Source organism: Mirounga leonina, unplaced genomic scaffold (genome assembly GCF_011800145.1).
Source record: "Mirounga leonina isolate KUSES-001 unplaced genomic scaffold, KU_Mleo_1.0 Mir_418, whole genome shotgun sequence".
In the NCBI taxonomy this organism is placed as follows: Eukaryota; Metazoa; Chordata; class Mammalia; order Carnivora; family Phocidae; genus Mirounga; species Mirounga leonina.
Genome location: NW_023270739.1, coordinates 14,837,754 through 14,862,811, shown reverse-complemented (window position 1 = coordinate 14,862,811; position 25,058 = coordinate 14,837,754). Strand labels below are relative to the sequence as shown.

At 45.4% G+C, this 25,058-nt stretch overlaps 1 protein-coding gene across 1 annotated transcript in view; it reads left to right on the top strand.

Annotated features, from left to right (window-relative positions):
- The window catches only part of STAB2 (stabilin 2), a 144,726-nt gene that overhangs the window by 70,664 nt on the left and 49,004 nt on the right, over nt 1-25,058 (top strand). The window contains exons 26-40 of the mRNA XM_034987711.1: nt 461-556; nt 1,577-1,669; nt 3,136-3,183; nt 4,634-4,770; nt 5,197-5,311; nt 7,437-7,514; nt 9,612-9,710; nt 9,797-9,904; nt 12,183-12,314; nt 15,116-15,244; nt 16,327-16,383; nt 17,326-17,421; nt 19,194-19,389; nt 20,781-20,876; nt 24,397-24,442. Coding sequence (XP_034843602.1) covers nt 461-556; nt 1,577-1,669; nt 3,136-3,183; nt 4,634-4,770; nt 5,197-5,311; nt 7,437-7,514; nt 9,612-9,710; nt 9,797-9,904; nt 12,183-12,314; nt 15,116-15,244; nt 16,327-16,383; nt 17,326-17,421; nt 19,194-19,389; nt 20,781-20,876; nt 24,397-24,442 — 1,526 coding nt within the window. The remainder of the gene's footprint in view (nt 1-460; nt 557-1,576; nt 1,670-3,135; nt 3,184-4,633; nt 4,771-5,196; nt 5,312-7,436; nt 7,515-9,611; nt 9,711-9,796; nt 9,905-12,182; nt 12,315-15,115; nt 15,245-16,326; nt 16,384-17,325; nt 17,422-19,193; nt 19,390-20,780; nt 20,877-24,396; nt 24,443-25,058) is intronic.

Below are 25,058 nucleotides of genomic sequence, written 5' to 3'. Positions count from 1 at the left end.
CAGCAGAGAGTCTGCTTCTCCCTCTCCCACTCCCCCTGCTTGTGTTCCTGCTCTCGTTATCTCTCTGTCAGATAAATAAATAAAATCTCTAAAAAAAAAAAAAAGATACACACATTTACCTTATAAAGCACACACAGCAAATCATACTTATATTGTTAAAGATAAAAATTCTTAAGTAGAAATTCTATTCCTTTCTTCCCACAACTTCATGGGTTGTCTTGTATCACGTATGGCACTTCTGGGATAATGAGTTCAGAAAGAAAGTACCAGGGAACTCTCAGATGAAATGTAACACAGAATGTGTAGAGCAACAGCTCTGGAATCGGAAGTGTAACAAACGAAAGACATTAACTCAGAAGGCCAAACAGCTATGATTTCTGTGGCTCATTTTTCAGGCCACGTGATGAAAGGCATGAAAGGCAATTGTTTTCAATAATCCCTTTTGTTCTTGGAATTATAGAATGAGTGTGAGTGCAAGGAAGGATTTCGAGGCAATGGGATTGATTGTGAAGCAGTAACTTCATGCTTGGAACAAACTGGGAAATGTCATCCACTGGTAAGTTACTTCATTTCTTTTATCCTTACTTCAAAAAGAAAAAAAAAGTTACTTGAGAAAGAAAGAAGACTAGTTTATTTCTTATCTAGAACTACTAATGAACAAAATCTCTCCTCCTCCCAAAGAGAGTCCCCAGGCAGAATGTTCTTACAAATGTCACTCCAATCCAAAGCTTGGAAGAACCAATGTATGATTGCCAGATAAAATACAGGCTTCCCAACTAAATCAGAATGTCAAATAAATAACAATCCTTCAGCACAAGTATGTTCCAACGATTACATGGGACAAATTTATACTAAAAATTATCCAGACCTTCTCCAAAATTCACATTTAACTTGGTATTTTTTATTTGTTAAACCTGGCAATTCTTTTTTTTTATTATGTTCATTTGGCCAGCATATAGTACATTCGTTTTTGATGTAGTGTTCAACGATTCATTAGTTGCGTGTAACACCCAGTGCTCATCACCAGACGTGCCCTCCTTAATGCCCATCACCCAGTCACCCCATCCCCCACCCCCCTCCCTTCTTGTGACCCTTAGTTTGTTTCCCGGAGTCCAGAGTCTCTCACGGTTTGTCTCCCTGTCTGATTTCTTCCCATTCAGTTTTCCCTCCCTTCCCCTGTGGCCCTCCATGCTATTCCTTATGTTCCACGTATGAGTGAAACCATACGATAATTGTCTTTCACCAGTGGGCCCCAAACATTACATGGGACATACTTATACTAAAACTTACTTGTTTATCTGAAACTCAAATTAACTGTGTGTCCTGTACTTTTACATGCTAAATCTGCGAGGGATGAAAAGGAAGAATTTAATTGTGATTAAGCAGGAGCTGTACCAAACACACAGACAGGAGCCTTTCTTTGGGATAGGGCAGGGTCTGCAGGTCACTCCCAGCGTCTTTCAACCCCAAAGTTGCAGTTTTCACCTTCGATGGAGACTGAGGGCTCACCGATGTAACTCAGAGCTAACTATTCTGTAAGGAAGGCAAACTCTTTCTTTTATCTCTGTTTCATCAGGCAACCTGTCAGTTTACTTCTGGCCTCTGGAGTTGTGTTTGCCAGGAGGGCTATGAAGGAGATGGCCTTCTGTGCTACGGAAATGCAGCCGTGGTAAGTCTGCAAAATGAACTCCTATGCAGAATAATAAAGACACAAAATCTAAAAAAAAAAAAAAAAAAAATCTCTTAGCTAGGATGCCAGTCATGTCCTCCAGGAGATCATACAGGAAAGCAAGCTGCTCACTCTTCTTGCAACAGCTTAGCCTCGCTGTCCCTTTGCCAGCTCGGCTCGCCTGTCCCAGGGACCCAGCCTCCCCTCTTTCTGCCATCAGCTCAGGTCCCACCTGCATTGTCCTCTCCCTTGGACCAATCCCTCCCTTCAAGGGATTACTCATGCATCTCAGCTCTTGCACCTGTCGGTTTACTCACTGACTATCTGACAGCTATTCACTAATTCATTTGATAACCTCAACCACTTTCAAAAAGGAATTGAGACAACTCTGAGATTTATTGCGTTGGTGTAAATTGCATACAATAACTCTTGCCATTCCCATGGTGTTTAATAGTTTTAAAATGCTTTCCCCTACATAAATGCATGTAATATTCATAAGTCCAGAAGCAAAGCATCATCATATTCATTTTTCAGATAAGACTTGAGTTCTCAGAGAGGTCAAGTGACTTACCCAAGATCACACAGCTAGTAAATGGCAGACTCAGGACGTGAACCCAGTCTTTTTCAACTCAAGGTCTAGACCTTCCTTTATCACACCTGCACACATCACTGAGCTACTAGTGCTGTGGGTACCTCTTCGAGTCTTAACTTCCCCCAAACAAGTGTAAGTTGTGTGAGAATGGAGGTCATCTTTTCCCTTTCATATGCCCTCCCTTCGCTCCAACCTGGTGCCCACTGTGGCTGCTCAGTATATATGTTCATCAACACAGTCCCACGGTGGAACGATGAAAAAGAAGAGTGGCTAAGACTTCCTGAGCATGTCCCGCATGCCAGCCTCTATTCTAAGCACTTCAAAACAGTAACTCCTCCAAATTTCACAGCAACCTATCAGCTGGAGCTTTTATTATTCCCATCTTACAGGCAAGAACATTGAGGCCCAGAGAGACCAAGTAACTTGCCTAAGGATTTAGGCAACGGCCAAACCAGAATGAAAACCCAGGTGGTCTGGCTCCACATTCCACGCCACTCCTCAATGTTGGCTCTGAGAGGGGGCTGTCATTGAGCTCTGTGACCCTCCCTAGGGCCTGGGACCATGACCTTAAAAACTAAATTCTGACTTGGAAGAGCTTCAGGTGGTTTTTGCATCTGAAGTTTCTGGAATTACTTCTTTATCTCGAGTAGAGAGGATAATGGAGCCGCTAAGCATGAAAGATCTGTGCAGCTCTGGCAACATGGAAATTCAACTAGCTGACCCCCATTCATGTCGGCCAGGAAAATGAGCTGAGCCCAGCCCCGGGAAGGCGAAGTGCATGCTGCTCAGACGTGCTGTGATTATGCTTATTCATTATTCCTTCTCTCGTGTTCTCTCTGATCTCTCCCTCCCTCCCCTGCACGACATGAATAAGGAATTGTCATTTCTCTCCGCGGCAGCTATATTTAACCAGTGGATAAACGTGAGTACCTTTGTTGGAACTTGAGAAATGTATACAATTTTAGAAATTTGGAATGCATATCCCACAAAACTGAAAACGCAGCTGGTAGGAAGGAGGGAAAGCAATTGCCTAGAGCAGTGGCCCTCCACCCTGACCACACTGGAATCACATGGAGTCACATGGAATGCGCTGTTTAAATAGCCATGCCTAGGCTCCCGCCACAGACACTCTGATTTGATTGGTCAGAGGTGTTCCCTGGGCATGAGTGCATTTTAAAAGCTTCTGGTCTAAGCACTAAGAACTTCTGGTCTAGGTTAAGCTGGAGGGGTCAACTTTTCAACCAATTCAAATATATATGTATCATTTCACTCATCGAGAGGTCTTTTTAAAGAGTCAACATAATTCATTATTGCAATTCACCGAGTTGGATTTGGGATTTATAGTTGTAATCTGGGATAATCCATGGGTGCTTAGCTCTTGTCCCAGCATGCTCCGAGGAGCTTCTTCCTCTCCCTTGGAAAGTTCTATGATGAAGAATCCAATCCCCACTATACCCATTTGTCTGTATCTCTGTCATCTCTGCATGAGTGGACCAAGATGCCATCACAACCTCTAGTTTATCCCCTTTGAGTAGACATATGCCAAGATAAAGAGAGCCTAGTCAGCACCACTCTAGGACAGCTCCTGATTGTTTCTCTGTGGGGCCTCTCTGCCCCACCACATGAAAGAGCAGGGACTGAGAGTCCTATTGCACGTGATGATTTCCGTATAGACCAAGTCGACATGCATACACTTGCCCAGTGGGGTAGTGGACCCAGCTCATCCCAACGCACGAGAGCACATCTTCCCCAAACTCACCTTCAATGCTGTCACATTCATGGCTTGAAATCAGCCATGGTGGAAGGATATACACCACAGATATCAGGGAATGTTACAAACCAGGGGTTTTTGTTTGTTTTTCCTGGAATCAGTTGTTAAACATAAACGCACCACGCCTACCCAAAACTAGCTCTAGGTTAGAATAAAAAGTAGGTCAAATTTGATTTCAGGCTTCCAGTCTGTCCCCCATGCTGAAACACTTCCTGAAATCTTCCCACCATCCTTATTCCTAGGGCAGCCAAGGGTTCTTAAAGTTCATACACCCACACACAGGATCATCAAGACTATTCTCTGGTTCTTTGTTTAGACTAAAGGATAAATGACTGATAATGATTCAAAGTCTGACCGGGGGATGGGGAAAATTTGCCTTTTGACAAAGCTCACACATTTAAGTAAAAAGAATGTGTCTCAGAGGAGAATATGAGACACCAGCCAGTGGGTGGGATGGATTTGGGAAAGGGGTCCCTAGGACTCTTCCAATGTCCCTGAAATTACTTCCGCTGGGAAATTGTCATCTCTGCTAAGCATTCAGTCCTCCCTGTTTGACCTCTAAAGTGAGCCAGGCCCACCTTCTTTCCCTCCTGTGATTCAGAATGCTTCTCTACAACCCATGCTGTCAGCTGCCTCAAACCTCACTGTCCTCGTGCCTTCCCAGCAAGCTATTGAGGACATGGATCAAGATGAAAAAACCTTTTGGTTGTCCAAGAGCAATATTCCAGCCCTAATAAAGTAGGTATTATGTATTTTATTCTTCATGATATCTCACTGGCATCCATGTGAACGACATTCAGTAGAGGGAAGCCACATGGTCCTTGAGATCCATGGAACTCAGCATGTTCTAGAACATTCCTCACCTCCTTCCCGAGGATGGTAATAGTTAACATTATTGACAGCTAACTCTGTGATAACTACCTTATGTATAACTCAGTTCATCCTCCCAACAACCCTATGAGATAGGCATTAAAATTACACCTATTTTACAGATGTGTAAGGTGTGGGGTGATTCCATAACTAACCCAAGGTGTCATGGCTGATAATCACAGGGGAAGAGTTTGAATCTGGCCATCTGGCTCCAGAACCTATTTTCTTAACTATTCAATGATACTCCTTCATGCATTGATATTTCATGATAGCCCTTCTGGACTGTTGCTTTAGAAACCATATGCTGCTGGGCACATACAGAGTGGCAGATCTGCAGGCTCTGTCACCTTCGGACATGCTGGCAACGTCTTTGCCCGGTAACTTCCTTCACCTGGCGAAGGCAGATGGGGTAAGAGAGTGCTGTAATCTGTCTGTTAAGTGGAAACGTGTCATCTATGTTTGCACTGCCCACTTTTAATGTTTGTGTTATGGAAATTTCCAAACATGAGCAAAAACAGACCAAGAGTAGAACTTCCACGTAGACATCACCCAGCCTCAACAACGTGTGTGTGTGTGTGTGTGTGTATCAATATATGTTGACACTCAACACACACACACACACACACACGTTACTTTGTAGTAGTGATGCTATAAAATGTGGTCCTGCACCCACAGCTTGGCCACAAGGCTCTTCTTGACAGACCACAGACTGATCCAGAAAGGCAAACCTTTCCATGGTTCTGGGTAAAGGTTGCCCTGTTTCACAACTGTGGCGATTCGTATATGCTGAACTAAAAACGGGTTCCCGGTGACCTACTAATGAGTCATTATAGGTTACTAAAATTTTATGTCAAGTTAGAGTCAGTCAACCAATCTTTACTGAGCACCTACGATGCCCCAGGCACTAAGTGCTGGAGTCAGGGCGGTGCACAAGGAAGAACCGCAACCCTGCGGAGGCTCAGCTTCTGGCACTTGCTGCGTGTGTCCGGACTTGGATTGAGTCTTGCACCGGGAAGTTTGGCTGCCTTGCTGCATAGGCCAGTGTTTGAAAGCTCTTGCTATGAATTGCGCAAGATGAAAATGAAGATTTTACTGGAAAGTGAGAACCGCTACATCAGTGGACCATCAAAAATGTTTTGGAATTACTGCTCTAAAACATTTTTACCTTCCTACTCATCAGGGTGAGCACTGTGGAAAGGGCCTATGCCTGGTACTACCGGAACGTATGTGCCTCATCAGATCATTCTTTGCAGAAAGCAGAAAAGAGTTGCATGCAGTTCCATGGATTCTTTCCATATTATTGGTCTAATTCTAGTACATTACATACTTATATCAGACAATGGGGTTATGTTCTGTCGGTGTTCTAAATCATTGATTCTTTTAGCAAGCATGAACTGAACACCCACCCTGGGCAGGCTTATCCTGGGTTCTATGCAGTCAGAGACAAATCAATGGGACCATTGACCTGGAGGAGTTAACCACCAAAGACACATTTTTAATGAGTTACTTGGTCTGATATAAATGTCTCCCTTTAACCAAAAGAGATGTTCAAGGTGGCTAGGAATTTTTTCTCCAGGGCCTCTGCTGATGTGAGTTGGGAGGCGTCAGGGTGAGACTCAAGTCCCCTTCTGCACCGAGGGTCCCAGGAGGGATTTCAAATAAAGGGTAGGGGTGGAGAGAAGAAAGGAAAGTAGAGAGAGTGGAGCCCAGCTGTATCGTAGTTGGTTGGTGGCTGGTGAGTGTGTAGGTTGGGTAATTAATATTCTTGCAAAGTAACTGGATTCTGATCAGGAAAGTCAGGTACTGTCCATATGAGTTTGCTAGGGCTGTTATAACAAGGTACCACAAAGTGAGTGGTTCCAACGACAGAAAATTTTGTCTCACATTCTAGAGGCCAGAGGTCCAAGATCAAGGGGTGAGCAAGGTTGGCTCGTGAGGGCTATTGAAAGGGGCTGTTCCAGGCTCTCTCCTTGGCTTGTAGATGGCCTTCTTCATGGTCACACAGCATTCTCCCCGTACCGCGGTCTGTGTCCCATTTCCTCCTCTTATAAGAACACCAGCCATGTTGGAGTAGGGCTGACTGCAATGCTCTCATTGTAACGTGATTACCTCTGTAAAGACCTTCTTTCCAAATAAGGTCCCATTCTGAAGTATGGGGGGTTAGGACTCCAACACATGAAACTGAGGACAAATGCAACCCACAACACTGTCAGTAGGACTTTTCAGGCTACAGGATCACTTTGGTGAGCCTCAACCAGCACTCTTGGAATGAAGTAGAAAAGAATAGAATCGGTGTTCAGGGGCCTCCCAGATAGTAGAGGAAAGTATCCCTTTATTTTGATTGTGTGTGTGTGTGTGAGAGAGAGAGAGAGATGCCTAGTGTGTCACAATTTAAAGATATTTCCAACTTCGGGTCATGGTCAGAAGTGTGAAAGTCACTACCGCTTGAGAAGTATAAAACCCAGAAAGAGTTTCAATTCCTGAATCTCCTACCCTATGGAGACTCACTGCCCCACTGTGGTTTGCATCTACAGAATGTCACGATCGAAGGGGCATCTGTAGTTGATGGTGATAATGCAGCCACAAACGGCCTGATACACGTCATCAACAAGGTACGCGCTTGCAACCTTCCACAAGTACGGCATCTCTTCTCACTTCATTTATTCGTCCTCCTGCACAGCATCTTTGCCGGGGGTTGGGGGTGTGGCGCTGGTGGGGGGGCGCGCTGGGGCGGTGAGGGGGGAGTGGAAATCCCTACCTCTAATGGAAGAGTACCTGGGTTGTGCTCTGTGAGTTAAAACTGCTTAGAGGTTCTCTGCATCCAGTCACACTCATTTGTTACTTAGTCTATATTCGGCAAACAGGCCCTCAAGTGTGGCCACATATATTATATTTCTGATTTATGTGAACATCTTAATCAAGAGCTAGAAGAAAGGCAAGTGGTTATGTATTATTTTTCCTCTCCCCTTTCTGCATTATTGCACCCTAAAAAGATGGGGTAAGGAAGCCCTAGGAAAAAAATGGAAAAGGGTAAAAAAAGTATTTTGAAATTTTCATTTTCTTCTAAGACACAATGCAGCAGTATTCAAAGGTACGAAATAGAAGAAAAAAGTGTAGCGGGAAATGGGGTTTTAAGCTATCCTATAATTTTAGGTTACTATATTAGGATTTTCATTGAAAATTAAGGTTAGAATTTAGGGTATATTGGGAACTTTGGAAAGGTGGAAGATTGGAAAAGACAATTAACTAATAGCATTTTAACTAAAATTATCCTCACTGGCCACTTCCATACTCACTTTTGACTTTAATTTACAGAAAAGGTCAACTATTTCTGTGCAGAAAAGAGAAGCTATTTGTAAGATGCCTGGGTGCATTCTTTTGAAAAAAAAAAAAAAAAAAAAAAACCTTACAATTCCCTTGTATTACCAAGAAACATTAAGGAAACCCACATTTTTGAGCAAGTGATCACTTGCAGGGAACTATGCTGGATTTCTGACTTCTTACGATGCAAATGAACATTACTTACCAAGGGTATTTTTCTTCTCCAATCCTGGCTCTCCTACTAAAAACCTATGAAAAACCTTTTTAAAAAACATTAAATTACCTCTCCTTATTTACATTTCTGATGGCCACACCTTGTTAGTACAATGGCCCCTCAAACCATTTCCTGTCCTGATCGTTATTATCATGGGGCCAATTCAAGTCTCACCTCCTCCTCGAAGCCTTCCCCGATCCCTGCAGCCCATATCATCAAGGATGGCATACAGCATCTGGGTACCGGCTCATAGCAAGCTATGTGAATTTGGGCAAGCAACATAACTTCTCTGAGCCTCATTTTTCTTCCCCAGGGAGAACAAAACAACACCTTCTCTCTCTTAGTGCCTACTGCTTAGCAGGCCTTCCCTCAATAAATGGTTTTACTCCTTTCTTCCTCCCCTATAATTCCATGGGATTTAGGGGTGTAGAACTCATTCGGCACCCTATGCCCTCTTGTACTGATAGTTCTTCCTCACGGTATAGTCCCGGCCCCCCACGTGGTGGGATAGGGGGGGGGGGGGGGGGGGGGGGCTGTGTCTCTGTGTCCCTCGTCAGCATTGGCACCTAGTCTCGTACATGGTAATAGTGACAACTAGAATGATTGACAGCGCAGTAGGTACCGGCCCTGAACAATGTATCATGTCACATTATCTCGTGTGATTTTTACCACAACCCTAAGACAGTAGATGCGACTGTCCTCACTTCACAAATGAGGCGAGTACGGCTCCTCAGGGTTAAGTAACTGGACTGAGGAGGAAGTGATGTGACCACAAAAGATTCCTGGATGCCTGTCAACTGGTCCAGGTCCTCTGCTTAGCCTCCAGGTTGCACTGGCTCCCTAAGGACCCCCTACACCTGCCCTTGGACACTGTTGTCACCTTTGCCAAGGCCACCATGAACACGTGTGCAGGTCGTGCCCTGCATATCCATGCCTGTCCCAAGGGTGGTGTGGGGCTAACCCCCAGCCCACTTCACTCCTCAGGCTACGCACCCCCCTTTGGTGTTGCCAACCGTCAAAGGAAAATGTGCCCTTTGTTAAATTTGCAGAGGCACTCTGTGGACAAGCAGTGGTCCTTATCATTGCATCTGGTCATGCGACATGAGCCTACCTACCGGAGGGCAGCAAGTCCTACGGACACATGCTAACAGAATCTGGGGACTTCCTTTCCCAGGTTCTGGTTCCCCAAAGAAGCCTATCTGTCTCCTTGCCAAACCTGCTCACCCGGCTGGACCAGATGCCCGACTATTCCATCTTCCGGGGCTACATCATTGTAAGTACCACGTTCGCTGTGCGACCTGCTGGCTCAGGGTACCTGCAGGGGAATCCCTCATGCGTTTTTGTCTCTTGCCCCCACAGCAATATAACCTGGCCAGTGCGATCGAGGCAGCCGACGCTTACACAGTGTTTGCTCCAAACAACGAGGCCATCGAGAATTACATCCGGGAGAAGAAGGTCACAACTCTAGTAGGTATTGGGAATGATAACCAGGAAAATTATTTCTGAACATTCAAACTCAACATTTTTCAATGCACCAATCAGGGACCATTCCACTCTCTCATCAGAGCTTCCTTGTCCGTGTCCAGATACTTAAGGGATACTTGTGCAGAGACTTTCTCTGCCCGTGTGTTTCATTCACACCCCTGGGAACACACAGTCAGGACCCTATGCAAGGATGCAGGTGTCCCAGGAAGCTGGAAGGATCCTCCTGGTCACCCCTCTTCTCCGCCCTGGCCTCCCTGGTCCCCTGAAATGTCAGCGGCAGGGATGAGGAGAAAGTGGGTCATCTCTGTCTTCCTCCTCTTCTCCCCACTTCTATCCTCCCTGATTCCTAACATCTGGGGCTCGACAGTCCAAATTTGTCAAAAGATTTTGTCAAAGAATACAAAGCTCCAATCATGCCACTCTATGCCTTAACACCCTTGGGTGGATCCCCATTTCTTGCAGGACTGAGTTCAGACTACCTTCCCAGGTATTTAAGGCCTCTGTCCACTGGCTGCCATTCATCTCCTATTCAGTGGTGGCTCCAGAAGTTTCACTTGGGAGCCAGGGTTGCCCTGCTCCCAGCCTCCACGATGGGAGGACATGTCTGAAGCTGTATTTGCACAGCAAACACACTATTTTCCCTTATATCTTCATATAAGGTGCCTGAGACAGAGACACTAATGAAATGTGGACAATTGAAGTCCCTCTAAGCTGTCCTTGGCCCACCTCTTCTCTGCAGAAGCCCCCTGATCTAACCAGAGTGACGGTCTCAGAGACCCTAAATAAGCCAAAGGGGTGTCTGATGCCTTTGTTCGTATCCACCCCCACACACAGACATACAAGTGCACATGTGTGCACTCACACAAACACACGTACACGCACATAATGCTCCCTCAATCAGAAAGCCTGCCCTTCGACTGCCTTCGGCTCAGGTCATGATCCCGGAGTCCCTGGATCGAGTCCCGCATCGGGCTCCCTGCTCGGCAGGGAGCCTGCTTCTCCCTCTGACCCTCCCCCCTCTCATGTGCTCTCTCTCTCTCATTCTCTCTGTCTCAAATAAATAAATAAAATCTTAAAAAAAAAAAAAAAAGAAAGCCTGCCCTTCTGCCTTCACTACCTCCAGAATAGCCCCACCCATTCTTCAAGTCCAGTCTGGCCTCCTCAGGGAAGCTGGCCCACCACCCGAGCCAATAGAAAATCTCTCCTGCCTCTGAGTTCAGACCATCTGCATGCCCTTCAGCATCTATATGGTGTGATGAGTTGTCCTTTCAAGTGAGCAGGCCTTAGCTCACCAAGGAGCTTATGAAGTCCATAAGGGCAGGGACAGTGTCCTACACTTTTGTAACTGACATGATAAACAAGCAGGGCTCCTGGGAGGGGTCAGAAATCACCTTCATCCTGTCTCCCCTGCCCTGCCCCAGTCCCTGTGAACCTGTTCAGTGGAAAATATTCTTTTCCTGCCTCCCCGATGCTTTGGTGGTTCACTGGAGACCCCACCCACCACTGTGGTCTCTGACTGCTGTCCTCTTGACCTGAGTGCATCACCCTAGCCCTATAGTCATCAATCTCCTCCACGACCCTAAGCATCCAGAACCCACCTCCAGCTTTTCCCCTGGGGAAGCCTGTCTGTTCCACTAGGCCGCTATCTAAGATAAGACCTAAGGTCCCAGTTCTCTCCAACCTTGCCACACATCTGGCCCACAGGACATACGTCATTTCTTGTCCCAAGCCGGCATTGAGTGGTGGCCTGTCTCAGTGCAGGGACACCTCTCCTCCCTCCCAGTGGATCAACCTGCCAGCCATCCGTGGAGTGAGATTGCTCAGGCCTCAGTACAATCCAGTCCCACAGGCCACCGTATCTGCCACCGATCACGTTCTTCAAAACATCCCATCAAATCTCCTCTTGTGGGCCCTGGGGTGAGAGGCAGGCTGGGGTGTGGGGACTCTCTCTTCATAACACTTCTCTTGAAAGAAATCATCTTTAAAATCCTCCCTTGAGCTTCATGCCCTCAGTCCGGGTTTTAGGGTCACATCAGGAGTTGTGGACCATCCCACGTGGAAGACTGGCCATGTGGGAGGTGATGTGTCTCAGATTTAGTATTTAATATCTACTGCGTCCTGATGCCTCGGTCAGACCTTACAGTTCAACAAGCTATTGTTCTGGTAATTCCCACAGTGCTGGGCATGCTGGGGGCAGCCCAGTAAGTGACTGGGGCTTGGTTGACCTGTGGGTTGACTTTCACTTCTGTGTGCTGCCCAGGAGGAGGACGTACTCAGGTATCATGTGGTCTTGGAGGAGAAACTCTTGAAGAATGACCTGCACCACGGCATGCACCGGGAGACCATGCTGGGCTTTTCCTACCTCCTCGGCTTCTTTCTCCATGATGAGCAGGTGCGACCCTTTTACTTAAAACCCAGGAGTGAGTGTCTTAGCTCCTATCATCTGTCATCACTTCCATGTTGGAATAATCTCACTGGTGCTTCCTAAGCCTTATCTACAAAAGACAGTTGTCTGTCTTTCACCATAAAAAGCAAAGAGACTGCCAAGCTCCCCAGCTCACCCTCCCTGTTACCAGCATTCGGATAATGGGTGTGGGCTTTACTAATCATGGTATTTGAATTCCAGCACTCACAAGTGCCCTCTGACACTGGTTCCTAACAAACCCAACAGACAGTCCCCAAGCAGTCTCTAAGATAGAAGGGTACCTGGCAGCAAAACCCAACTCCCAGGATGTGGCCCTGACTCCACGGGGCCAAGTGACACGTGGGATCCAGCAGCCGAGTGAATAATGTCGTGATTGCTTGATCGTAGGGACCGGCGGTCCTAGGACCAGCTGACCCCACACCAATATCCCAATATCTAGCTCACAAAACCACTAAATATTTCAGTGTTCAGAATTCATGAAAAAGAATTGATGAGACTAAATATGTAAAGTATTTCAAGTATAATTCTAATGACATATTTCAAACATCAAGGAAGAAGACTGGTTTATGAAGATTCAACAAGAAACTACAGTGTAACTCTAGTGTAAATTCTCATAAGAAAAATTAATAAAAACAAATTATTGCTTAAGATAAACTAAGCACAATGTTAAGAGGAAGAAAGTTTAATCACCGACATTTTTTAGCATTAATCTTATTTGGTCCTTTTAAAAAGTGCAATGTTAAAACAATGTTCTCTGTGGTATCATCACTGAACCACAAGTGAAGCTTTGTGGACATTTTGTTTCAACCTGCTTGGGTAAAAAAAAAGAGCCTAACTCTTTGTTACTTCCAAATATTTTCCTCCCACTCCTGCGAATAATCCCACCTGTTATGGAATAACTTTGAGGAGATCCTTTTAAATACATTTTCTTATTTTTCCTGGTAAGGCAACTTTTTATTGGTAAAGAACTTAGATTTTTTTGTTTTTATCCGTATCATTTCTTACTTCATCACATACAGATGAATTTTCTAATGTAGTTAGTTGAATAAATTTCAACTCTGTCCTGTTTATTTTCCATTTGTTTGGAAATTCTTTGATCTAGAGCAATTTTACACTAGAGGCTTTTAACTCACAATAAACAGTTCTACCTCACAGTCAAGGTTTTGCTTTTATCCATAACTCATTTACTTTCTCTTAGGACAACGGAATTTTACAAAAAAGCTCTCTAACCCAGTAAACTTGTGTTCAAATAAAAATTTTAATGCAGCCCATAATTCTCTGGGTACATCTCACAAAGAAGATGATTCAGACGTTTTTTTAATGCCAAATCAACGGTATTATAGCATCAGAAGTTATGTCAGTTTGATATTTTTTAAGTAGCTCAGTATCTCAGAATTCTGGAAGTTTGTGCTGCAAGCACCATTTGACAGCACCTGTAAGGTTCCCTGCTAGTTTTCCAAATCTACACGGACGCTAGAAGACCTCTGTGGAGCTCAGCCATGATTGATCTCAACACGCAACGGAAATTCACCTGACTCCAAGCAAATCATAAGGGATTTTAACATTCCATGGCAGTTCAAATTTCAGTACTTAAAAGAGTCATTTTAATATTGCTGTTGTGGGGAGTTTGGGGATGTTATTAATCATTTGTAAACCCTTTTTGGATACAAACTTAACATTTTCTTAGTACAATAAAGATTCCCCCTTCTCCCAACTCACACCTACACACACACACACACACACTCTCTCTCTCTCTAATTTTTTTTTTTAAAGATTTTATTTATTTATTTGCGAGAGAGAGAATGAGAGACAGAGTACATGAGAGGGGGGAGGGTCAGAGGGAGAAGCAGACTCCCCGCTGACAGGGAGCCCGATGCGGGACTCGATCCAGGGACTCCAGGATCATGACCTGAGCCGAAGGCAGTCGCCTAACCAACTGAGCCACCCAGGCGCCCCATCTCTCTCTAATTTTTTAAAGAACTATTTGTTCCCAATTATATTAGTTATATTAATGAATGGATGAATGGATTCCCTTGTTTTGCATTACTCAATCATTAAGGTAGCCTCCCCTAAAAAAATCAAAACAAAACAAGTTGCAACTCAGAGTTGAATTTGAGTTTGCAGCATGTAATGCAGAACCTCTGAGCACCTGCCACATACTGGGAAATGATACTATCTGGTGGAACACTTTCCACAAACAAAAACACTTAAAAAATGCTAGTTATTTTTATTCTTAAATACCTGTTGCTTGGCCTTTCTAAGGGTTGCTTACAAACTAACCATAGAGATGTGCTGAAAGGCCATTGAGTTCCCTTCTCCATGCCTTGGTTATAGAAGGCATTCAAACCTCCAGGACCACCAATCCACAGCACAGGGAAGCACACCCCATGGAGCCATTTTGCCAATGGGACTTATGTAACAATCATGATTCAGAATTCTTCAAGCAGTCATAAACCAACTAATGTGAGGGGTGGAGAGAAACCTTAGAGATGATCTAGAACAGCCTCTTCTTTTACAAAAGAGGAAATCGAGATTCAGAGAGGAAAAGCAACCGCCCCGAGGTCACACAACAAGATGGTGCCAGATGCGGGACTGTTACTTAGACTCTCCTCCCCAAGAGAGCTCTTTCCACTACAGAGTGCTACCTTCCAGGTGGATACTGGAATATCTCCGAGACTGTTGGGATAGTGATAGCCTCTAATCCCTATCGTTGCTATTTCCCTTGAAATCACTACAATCAAGCTCACATTCAACCCTCTTGTTCACAGCTCTACGTAAATGAGGCCCCGATAAACTACACCAATGCGGCCACTGACAAAGGAGTGATCCATGGCTTGGGGAAAGTTCTGGAAATCCAGAAGAATAGATGTGATAATAATGACACTGCTATTGTACAAGTAAGTTATATCCAAGGCCAATGATGCACCTGTTGGTTTCATTTTTTATAAATTTTTAAAGCATAAAGTTCATCTATCAGGACATCTCAATTCAGTTCAAAAACACATTGAGTGAGGATCTCTGATGTATGAAGAAACAGAATCAACTTGACTCTACAAACATAAATGAGACATGATCCCTGCCCTCAGTGGGCTCACAGTCCAGTGCAATGACTTGTACCTTGGGTGCCTGGGAACTTCCCTGGAGGGTTGTACTGAGCAGGATTCTCAAGCCATGGTCTTCCTCAGTGGGAAACATGCCACGCCTGATGTAGGCGCAGAGAGAGGGGCTAGGGTGCACCTACGGCAGGTATTGGCCAAGCCTGGTCTACTGGGAGAGAAAATAGGGAGCTGCATTATTTCAGTGTAACAGAGGATTCGGTAATGCAGCCTTTTCACTCCAGTCCATGGGATGGTGTAGGATCTTTCCATAATAGTAATAACTGCTGACATTTGGGGGGCACTTATTATGTGCCAGGCACTGCACATATTTTATATTGTTATAATGGTTTTATACGGGTTAATACACATGTTACATGTATTAATCCGTCCGCACAACACCCTACAAAATAGGTACTATTACTATCCCCATTCTACAGATGGGGAAAATGAGCCACAAAGAGGTTAAGGAATGTACCCAGGTTCACAGAACTAGCAAGTGGCAGACAAAGAGTTCAAATCCAGGCAGTCTGGCCCCAGAGCCAGAACCGTGAACGACCGCACTATCCTGTCTGGTGGGGGCCAAGTTAAGAACTAGTCACATTGGCCTCCTCCTGTTCTAGGAACGGGTCACATTTAAAAATTTCTGTCATTCTTAAGTTGTGCTCATTGTTTTATAATAGTGTATATTATCTCCACGCTGAGTCCTCAGCTCCCAGGTGCTCCCAAGGGTTGACCAGAGGAACTTCCCTAATATCTTTCTGAGTTTCAATTCTACATCCTAAACCCTTCAGCTCCAAGGTCTGTAAAATACTTGCAGCCTCCCTTTGCACTAAAATTAAGAATGGTGAAATGTTCACTTTGCCTGTCTGTGTTTTACCAAGGGAAAATGTGGCAAGTGTCTCCAGCAGCCAGTTTGCCCGTTTGGAACTAAACAACTAGTAAGTATTTTGTCTGCTTTGATAAAATAGTTTCCAGATTCCAGGAGGTCCAAATTAGAAAATGAACCTCAAAAAAATGAAAGAAAGAAAATGAACCTCAAGCATACCTCATTTTCACTGCCCTCAATTCCTGTACTTGGTTTTAATTTAATTTTACCATCATATGTGCACCTTTCTAAAGTCTTGAATCTTTTTTTGGACCGAAGCATAACTTAATTAATACATAAATAGAAGCTGGGATTCACATCAGTTGATGCACAATACAGGAAGGCATTTTTCACTTTCTACATCTTTCAGTCCCGGAAGCCAGTTGAGGACAAGAGCAAGAAACCTTAGAGAAGGGCAGACTCCATAACCAAAACCACATCCAATCTGGATGAGTTTCACCTGCCTGATTTCCTTTTATAGTTGAACTTACAACTCTCTCTAAGAAACAGATGGCAAACTTGGGAGAAGTTAACATGTCTTTGAATTAATTACCAATGTTTCTTGTAGCTATTTATTGCGAAAGCTACTTCCGATAATGTTCCAATCATTACAAAAAAATAGATGTTTATGCACCTCTCATAGCATGCGAATAAGAATTTCGGATGATACCAATGCTGATTCTCTCACTAGAGTTTAATCTTGTTATTACAGGATAATTTTATCTAATATACTCTAAAATTCTTCCAAACTTGAGTTAGTTTTCTAGACAAAAGTTCTTTTTACAGAGTACCACCTTAAGGTATAATAATTTGGATTTTGCCACCTGTTTGGTTCTGGCAACCAACATTGCGTTTTTGTGTCTTCTTCCTTACAAAGCAGCTCCAAGAAGCAGACCCCCTCCCTTTCCAGAACATTTCAGTGGGAGAAACAGCAATACGTCACCCACCTATTTGCCCTTACAGATTGGAACTTTTCCCTCACCCAAAAGCTGATATAATCATTTCTATTTCATAGGGTGAAGAGATGAGGAGATGTATCTATACCATTTATTTCATGGGCAAGCGAACCCTGTTCATTGGGTGCCGGGCAAAATGCGTGAAAACCATCATTGTGAGTATAACGATTGAATCGCCCTTCCAATTCCTGCAGCAGCATGGGGAAGTTTTATCGTATGTCACACTTTTCAGATGCCTTCACATCTATTCCTTCTTCCTCTCCTCTTCCTCCTCATCATCCTCATTGTCACTGTCATCGTCATGCAAGGTAGCGGTGGTAGCAGGAAAACTCAGGACAGCAGGAAATCAGGAAACAGGGAAAAGCTGCAATATTCAGTTGCATGGTGAGGAAATTGAAAGACTGGGAGCCTGGGAGGACCTCCTCATTGTCACAACAGGGACGGAGGAGACGGCCAGCTTCCTAAGGAAAGAGAAGGTGCACCTGCTTGTTTAGAAAACAGGACCCCAGAGCTAAGCACGTCTGCACTGCTGCTTTGGAATCTGCAGGAAAATTCTTTATAACTTCCTGTCCTGCCTCTTCCCCAGAAGACTAGCCATAGCCTCGGCCTATCCTACAGAAACAAGATGGTTTGGCCCTTAAGCTGCAGAGCTTGGGGCTGCAGAAGATTCTGTGGGGTTTGGGGGTCTTGTTTTCCAGTATCCAGAAATGTTTTATTGGAACACAGCCATGCTCATCCATTTATTTTTTACTGAAGTATAATTAACATACAATGGTATATTCGTTTCACACGTACAACACAGTGATTCAATAATTCTATATGTGGAACCTAAAAACAAAACAAAAGAACAAAGAAACAAACCAAAAAAAAAAAAAAAAAAAAAAACCAGACTCTTAAACACAGAGAACAAACTGGTGGTTGCCAGAGGGGAAGTGGGGGGGGCAGAGGGGGGACGAGTGAAATAGGTGATAGGGATTGTGAGGTACAAACTTCCAGTTATAAAATAAGACAGAGATGAAAAGTGTGGGCTAGGGAATATAGTCAGTAATCGCGTAGCAATGTTGTCTGGTGACAGATGGTGTCTGCACTCATTGTGCTGAGCACTGAGTAATGTAGACGTGCGTGTGTTAGTGCCCTCAAGAATAAAGCCACCTGGGGCGCCTGGGTGGCTCCGTGGGTTAAGCTTCTGCCTTCGGCTCAGGTCATGATTGGGGATCCTGGGATAGAGCTCCCGGGGAGGTTGCTTCTCCCTCTCCCTCTGCTCCTCACTCATGCATGCACGAGCTCTCTCTCTCTCTCTCTCTCTCTCTCTCTCTCAAATAAATAAACAAATCTTTTTTTAAAAAAAAGAATAAAAGCATCAGTGATGGGGATTAAGGAGTGCACTTATCATGATGAGCAATGAGTAATATATAGAATTGCTGAATCACTATATTGTATACCTGCAACTAATATATTGTATGTGAACTATACTGGAATTAAAATTAAAAATTTAATTAAAATTTTTTTAAAAAAGAAGAAGAAGAAGAAGAAAGGCAGGCCCAGGCCAAGTGCACAGCCTGTAGGGCTTCCCTAAACTACAAGAGACTCACTTCTAAAATGTTCGAGGCTTCCCCTGCAAAGGCCTCTCCGGGCTCAGCAGCATGGGGATGAGTAACACACCAGGAAGGGGCCGGGGTCCCCACTGGCATCACCTGCATTATTCTTTTCTCTGTTCCTGCTGCCTCCTTTCCCGGTGGTCTTCATCCTAGTCTCTTGCTTGCCTTTTTCCTTTCCCTCTTTCCTGCCTCCCCACTGCATCCTGCCCCTGGCGCCCTCCAGGCACACAGCCCGCCCCACCAGCTGGATTTCCAGACTGCGACGGGACAGAAGCTGCGGAGATGGAGGTGGGGCCTCGTCCCAGCCCTGCCTTGTCCCTCGGTTTCAGACGAGAGCATGCTGTGCGGGCTTCTTTGGTCCCCAGTGCCAGCCCTGCCCTGGGAAAGCCGGGAACGTCTGCTTTGGAAACGGGATCTGCTTGGACGGGGTGAACGGCACGGGTGTGTGTGAGTGTGGAGAGGGCTTCATGGGCACAGCCTGTGAGACCTGCGCCGAGGGCAAGTACGGCGCCCACTGCGACCAAGGTGTGCACCCTCCTCCCTCCCCACCCAGCATGACCTCCCCACCCACTGTGGGAAAGCAGCGGGGGGGGGGGGGGGGGGGGGGCATCTGCGCCCTAGCTCTGGGGCAAGGCTGGAACCCCACCTCTATTATCATGTGAATTGTGAGAATGTCTGTGTTGTGTAATTTGCATAGAACAGTGTTTTCCAAACATTTTCAATCACTAACTGGACCTGTTCCTTGACCTTCCCCAACCAACCACGTTTCTGTGTTTGCCTGTGCGCACTGATCCTCATGGTTAGCCTCTCAGGTTTGGACATTGCTTGATAGTTTGAAACGCCCGTTTGTGCACGGTATCTGGTTTAATCCACACAGGAACCTTATGTACCCATTTTACAGACGAGTATATTAAGGCAGAGCTGAATGACTTCCCTTAAGGTCACACCTGGTGGGAAGCAGAAGTGAGGTTTGAATGCATATCTTGCTTGGCTCCAAAGCCTTGCTCTTGAATCATGCAGCCCTTTACCTGAAGATTACTCCATTAATTCACCTTCCCAGTAAGCCACATGCTTTAAGCTGTTTTCACAAAAATCATCATCTGTTTACATTCTCTGACCTTGTGCCCAAGGACGTACACACATGGGAGGAATTTCCTAATCCATGATGAGAAAACGAGGTGGTATTTTTTCCTACCCTGAACTAAAAACCGTAAGTCGGACCTGACTATCACTGCTTTGTCATCAGCTTTCCAAGCCAGACAAAACCAATATATAATTGAATCACTAGAATTGGACCATATAATATATAGTTGCAACTGTAGTGCTGACTCTTTCTGTCATTTAGAAGCATCTTCTGCTTCCAGTTGTGCGGGACTTCCTAACCGGTGATCCGTAGATGACCTTCATGGAGTCTAGCGAAGTCCCAAACCTGAATGCTTTTCCCTGGGGGAAGGCATCCAAGGCTTTTAACCAGTTCTCAGAGGCTCACGGCACTGCTGCGTAACAAAGGAATCGGCTTTTCTATGTTGTAAAAGAAGGCAGTGCTATCCCAGGTTTATATAAACCTAGCGGACAGACCTTAGGGAACAAACATGCTTCCGTCCCAGGGCGTCGCACACGACCCTGAGTCCTCCTCTAAGCTTAGCTGAGAACACGCTCACCCTGCTTCCGTCACCAAGCCACAGTGCTACACGTCCCACAACTGTGGTCTCTGTCAAATCATGACCCGACTTGACTCTTCTCCTGTGCCCCCTGCCCTTCCTGTGAATCCAGCCCTCCGTTGAGGACAATGGTGCTCTGGAACCAGGTGGGAGAATGAAGTGCCCTTCATGCGAAGTGCCTCTTCATAGTAAATGATAATGAGTTCCGGAACACAGGCCAGAGGGCTAACAATTTGTGGGCACTTTTCCACTTAGTGTGTTCTTGTGTCCATGGGAGATGCAACCAAGGACCCTCAGGCGACGGTTCCTGCACCTGTGACCTTGGCTGGCGAGGAGTGAGATGCGACACAGGTAAGGACAAGCCCCTCAGTCCTTATGATGTGTTCTGAGCCTCGCTTCCCAGCAGCTACCTTTCTGTCTTCCTAAAATAGAAAGACAGCTTTAGGGGGGGCCTGGGTGGCTCAGTCTATTAAGCGTCTGCCTTCGGCTCAGGTCATGATCTTGGGGTTCTGGGATGGAGCCCCATGTCGGGCTCCCTGCTCAGTAGGGCGTCTGTCTCTCCCTCTCCCTCTACCCCCCACCACTTGTTGTCTCCCTCTCTCTCACTCCCATCTCCCTCTCAAGTAAATAAATAAAATCTTTAAAAAGAAAAAAAGAAATGACACCTTTATTACCTCCTTTGGCAACCAAAGTAGCTCCTACTTGCCACAAAAAGTTTGTAAAATAAAGAAAAGCAGGGGTGCCTGCGTGGCTCAGTCGGTTGAGCGTCTGACTCTTGATTTTGGCTCAGGTCATGATCTCGGGGTCCTGAGATCGAGCCCTTCACCAACTGGCCCTCACCAGCAGCGAGGGGTCTGCTTGAGATTCTCTTCCTCTCCCTCTCTGCCCCTCCCCTTGTTCATGCTCACTCTCTCTCTCTCTCTCCCTCAAACAAATAATAAATCTTTTAAAAAAGAAAAGAAAAGCAGAAAGAGAAAAATAAGAAATACATTCCCACAGCAGGAACAAACTATCATTAATATTTTACATTAGCCCGGGCGCCTGGGTGGCTCAGTTGGTTAAGCGACTGCCTTCGGCTCAGGTCATGATCCTGGAGTCCCTGGATCAAGTCCCGCATTGGGCTCCCTGCTCGGCGGGGAGTCTGCTTCTCCCTCTGACCTCCCGACCTTCCCCCCTCTCATGCTCTCTCTCTCTCAAATAAATAAAATCTTAAAAAAAAAAAATTTTTTACATTAGCCTTCCAACCTTTTTCTAGGCGTGTGTGGCTGAGACTGCACTCTGCACAGTGTTACAGACTACTTTTTCATTTCACAATATGTCATGGATATATTTCCATGTGAATAAATATCAGTAAATATCATTTTTAATTTTCATATACTATTCCATTATATGACTATACCACACTCTGTAAAACCAATTTTCTATTGTCATCATAATGCTGCAATGAATGTCGCATGTATACATCTCCCACATTTGTCTAACTTACTCATTCACTGATATTTCTCGAGATAGGACTTCTGAGTCAGAGGTTGGCACTTTGGGGGAAGGGTTCGCTCTTTACTGCCAAGTTGTCCTTCAGAGAATATATCCATTTAATTTCCCACTAACAGGATCTGAACAGACCCATTTCCCCCAACCCCACCACACGGCACTGATGTTTCTTTTTTCCTTTAAGATTTATTTATTTTAGAGAGAGAGAGAGAGCATGCAGGGGAGAAGGGGCAGAAGGAGAGGGAGAGAAAAACTTAAGCAGACTCCCCACTAAGCACAGAGCCCAACACAGGGCTCGCACCAAGGACCCTGAGATCATGATCTGAGCCGAAACCAAGAGTCAGACGCTTAACCAACTGCACCACCCAGGCTCCCCTGCACCGATGTTTCTTAATGTGCTCCAGGGGTGGACCTCCAGGCTCACTCTTCCTGCTTTCCTTACTGGGAAGAAAGACCCAGCCTACCCCCACCTGCTCACCCAATCTAGAAGCCATCGGCGTGGCCTTCACGCCTTCCACTCCTGCTCCCTCACTCCCTCACTAGCATGTCTACCTTATTCTAACCTCCTCATCCCCTCCTGCTGCTCAGCTCCCAGCAGGAGACTTGTGATCTGCCCCTCTGCCCCCTGTCCCAGCTTCTTCAATTGCATCCTCCACATGGTGGCCGGAGAGAACTTTCCAAAACACAGATGTCTTAGTTCGGGCTGCTATAACAAATACTGTAGACGAGATGGCTTATAAGCAACAGAAATTTCTCTCTCACAGTTCTGGACGCTGGAAGTCTGAGAGTAGGGACCAGCACTGTCTGGTTCTGGTGGGAATCCTCTTCTGGGTGGCAGACTGCCAATTTCTCGTGTCCTCACACGGCAGAAGAGGCCAGGGTTCTCTCTGGGATCTCTTTTACAAAAGCACCAATCCCATTCGTGAGCACTCCGCCTTTATGACCTGACCATCTCCAAAGGCCCAACCCCAATACCATCACACTGGAGATTAGGTTTCAGCATATGGATCTGGGGGGGAAAGAGGACACAAACATTCAGCCTATAACCATAGGTAAGACCATATTTCCCACCCCCTCCCAGGACTTGACAACCTGCTATGGTTCTTCATTGCCTCCAGGAGAAAGTTCATCGCCTGCAAGAGAAACAGCTTAACAGGGTGGAGTACAAGGCTCTTCACCAATTGGCCCTCACCCAGTTTTCCAGGCTGGTCTCCGTGCACACCCTGCACAAGGAGCTTCCAGCCTAGAAGTGGAAATAAATGTTCAATAGTGTTCAAAAACTAGTGGCATGAGAGCACAGAGGAGAGAGCCTCTAGACTAGAGTGAGGAAGAGAACTCCTTTGTTTGGGGCAAACACCCCACTCCCAAGCGCATGGTAGACATCACTGAGGCCAGACAGGGGCATCACATCTTGCTCAAAAGAGCACAGCATGTCGCCACTGCCTACTCACTGAAGTTGGCTCGAAGGTTTAGAGCTCATTTCAGAGAGGAGGACCTAAAAGATGATTGGGATTTCAGTGGATAGAGAATGGAGAGAGAAGGGATTTCCAGGCTCAAGGAAGAGCATACATAAAGGCACAAAATCACATTGCATCCATTCCAGCCTGCTGGAGCCTCTCACTGTTCGCTCTGACACGAAACGGACTGCTTTGACGGTCAAGTCTCTCCTTCTGGACCTTCTACGTGACTCGGCCAGCTCTGATGAGATTCTATCCCAAAGGCTCTTAACACGAGCATCTTTCCCAGAGGGTACTCTTTCTTCGTCTCTAATGCTTTCTTTCTGGATCCTCCCCTGCTGGGAAGTATCTGTTAGCTGGGTGTCCAAGGGCAAGAGCCTATGCTCTTCCAGGACATTTAGGAATGAATGGAGCTCATAGATAATAGGGACCTGCCGTGTGCCTACCTGGCCCTGGGTTATTTTTGCATATGCGAAAGAAAAAAAAAGTTTAATATTAGTTATAATTGGGTTTTGCTTGTTTATATCACTCTGTAATAAAATGATGAAAAACTAGAAAGAATAAGGAATGTAAGAAATATAAATGAAAGTAAAAAATGAGGCCCCAGTGAGGAACATGCATCAACATCCAGACCTTGAGGGAAGAGACTGTGTTTTACTCTCCTTGATTTTGCCGTGTGGCACGGAGCCTGGCACACAGTGGACAACTCCATCGGTATATTTGACCTTCCAGTTTAGCTCTGAGCTTCCTGGCAGCCCACGCAAAAAAGGATTTACAAGGTCCCAGAGTTTTACATGGTTCACATGATGCATATCATTACTTCCGAGGAATTAAATCTTTTCTTACCACCAGGTACTCAAAGAAAGTTCTTGAGGTAGGTTTAGTATGAAAGGACTGACCCAGCAATTGGTTCTCTTTCTCAGAGATCACGAAAGACGGCTGCAATGGAATGTGCCACACCAGTGCCAGGTACGTACCTCGGAGCTTTCTTTGGGGGTGATGCAAAGGGGAGCCTTTCCTAAGAGCGTCCACCTCGGGGTAATCATTTCCTGAGACCATTTCGGAAGAGTTAGGATAAAATTAGGTATGAAATGAAAATTCCCTCTGAAAAGGCCACCATCAACTTGCCAGATGCAGCCTTTTAAACAAGCTGCCCCCTGAGTTACCTGGCCTGTTGGCAAAAATGCCAGTTGTTACCCCCAGTTCAAGCCACGGGGACTCTTTCATAGAAGCCAAGGATAGGCAGTGCACCTGACCTTCATCCAACCTTGCTCCTGCCGCCAAGCCTTACTTGTTCAGACTTCAGCTTCATACTGCTAACTCCCAGAGGGGCTTCGTGGTTCATTAGTTAGCCCAGTAACTGGACTTAGATCTGAATTCAAATCAGCCTCTGTCCATTTCATTGTCTGCATGACCTTGAGTCAATTACTTTATGCTTCTAAGCCTCAGTTTCTCCATCTATAAAATGGGACTAATAATATCTGCTCGTTAGGGCTATTGGATATTGTGTAGGTTCTACAAAGTAATGTGCAAAGCACAGCTCCAAGTACATAAGTGGCTCTCTAAAGATTGGTAGCTATCCCGC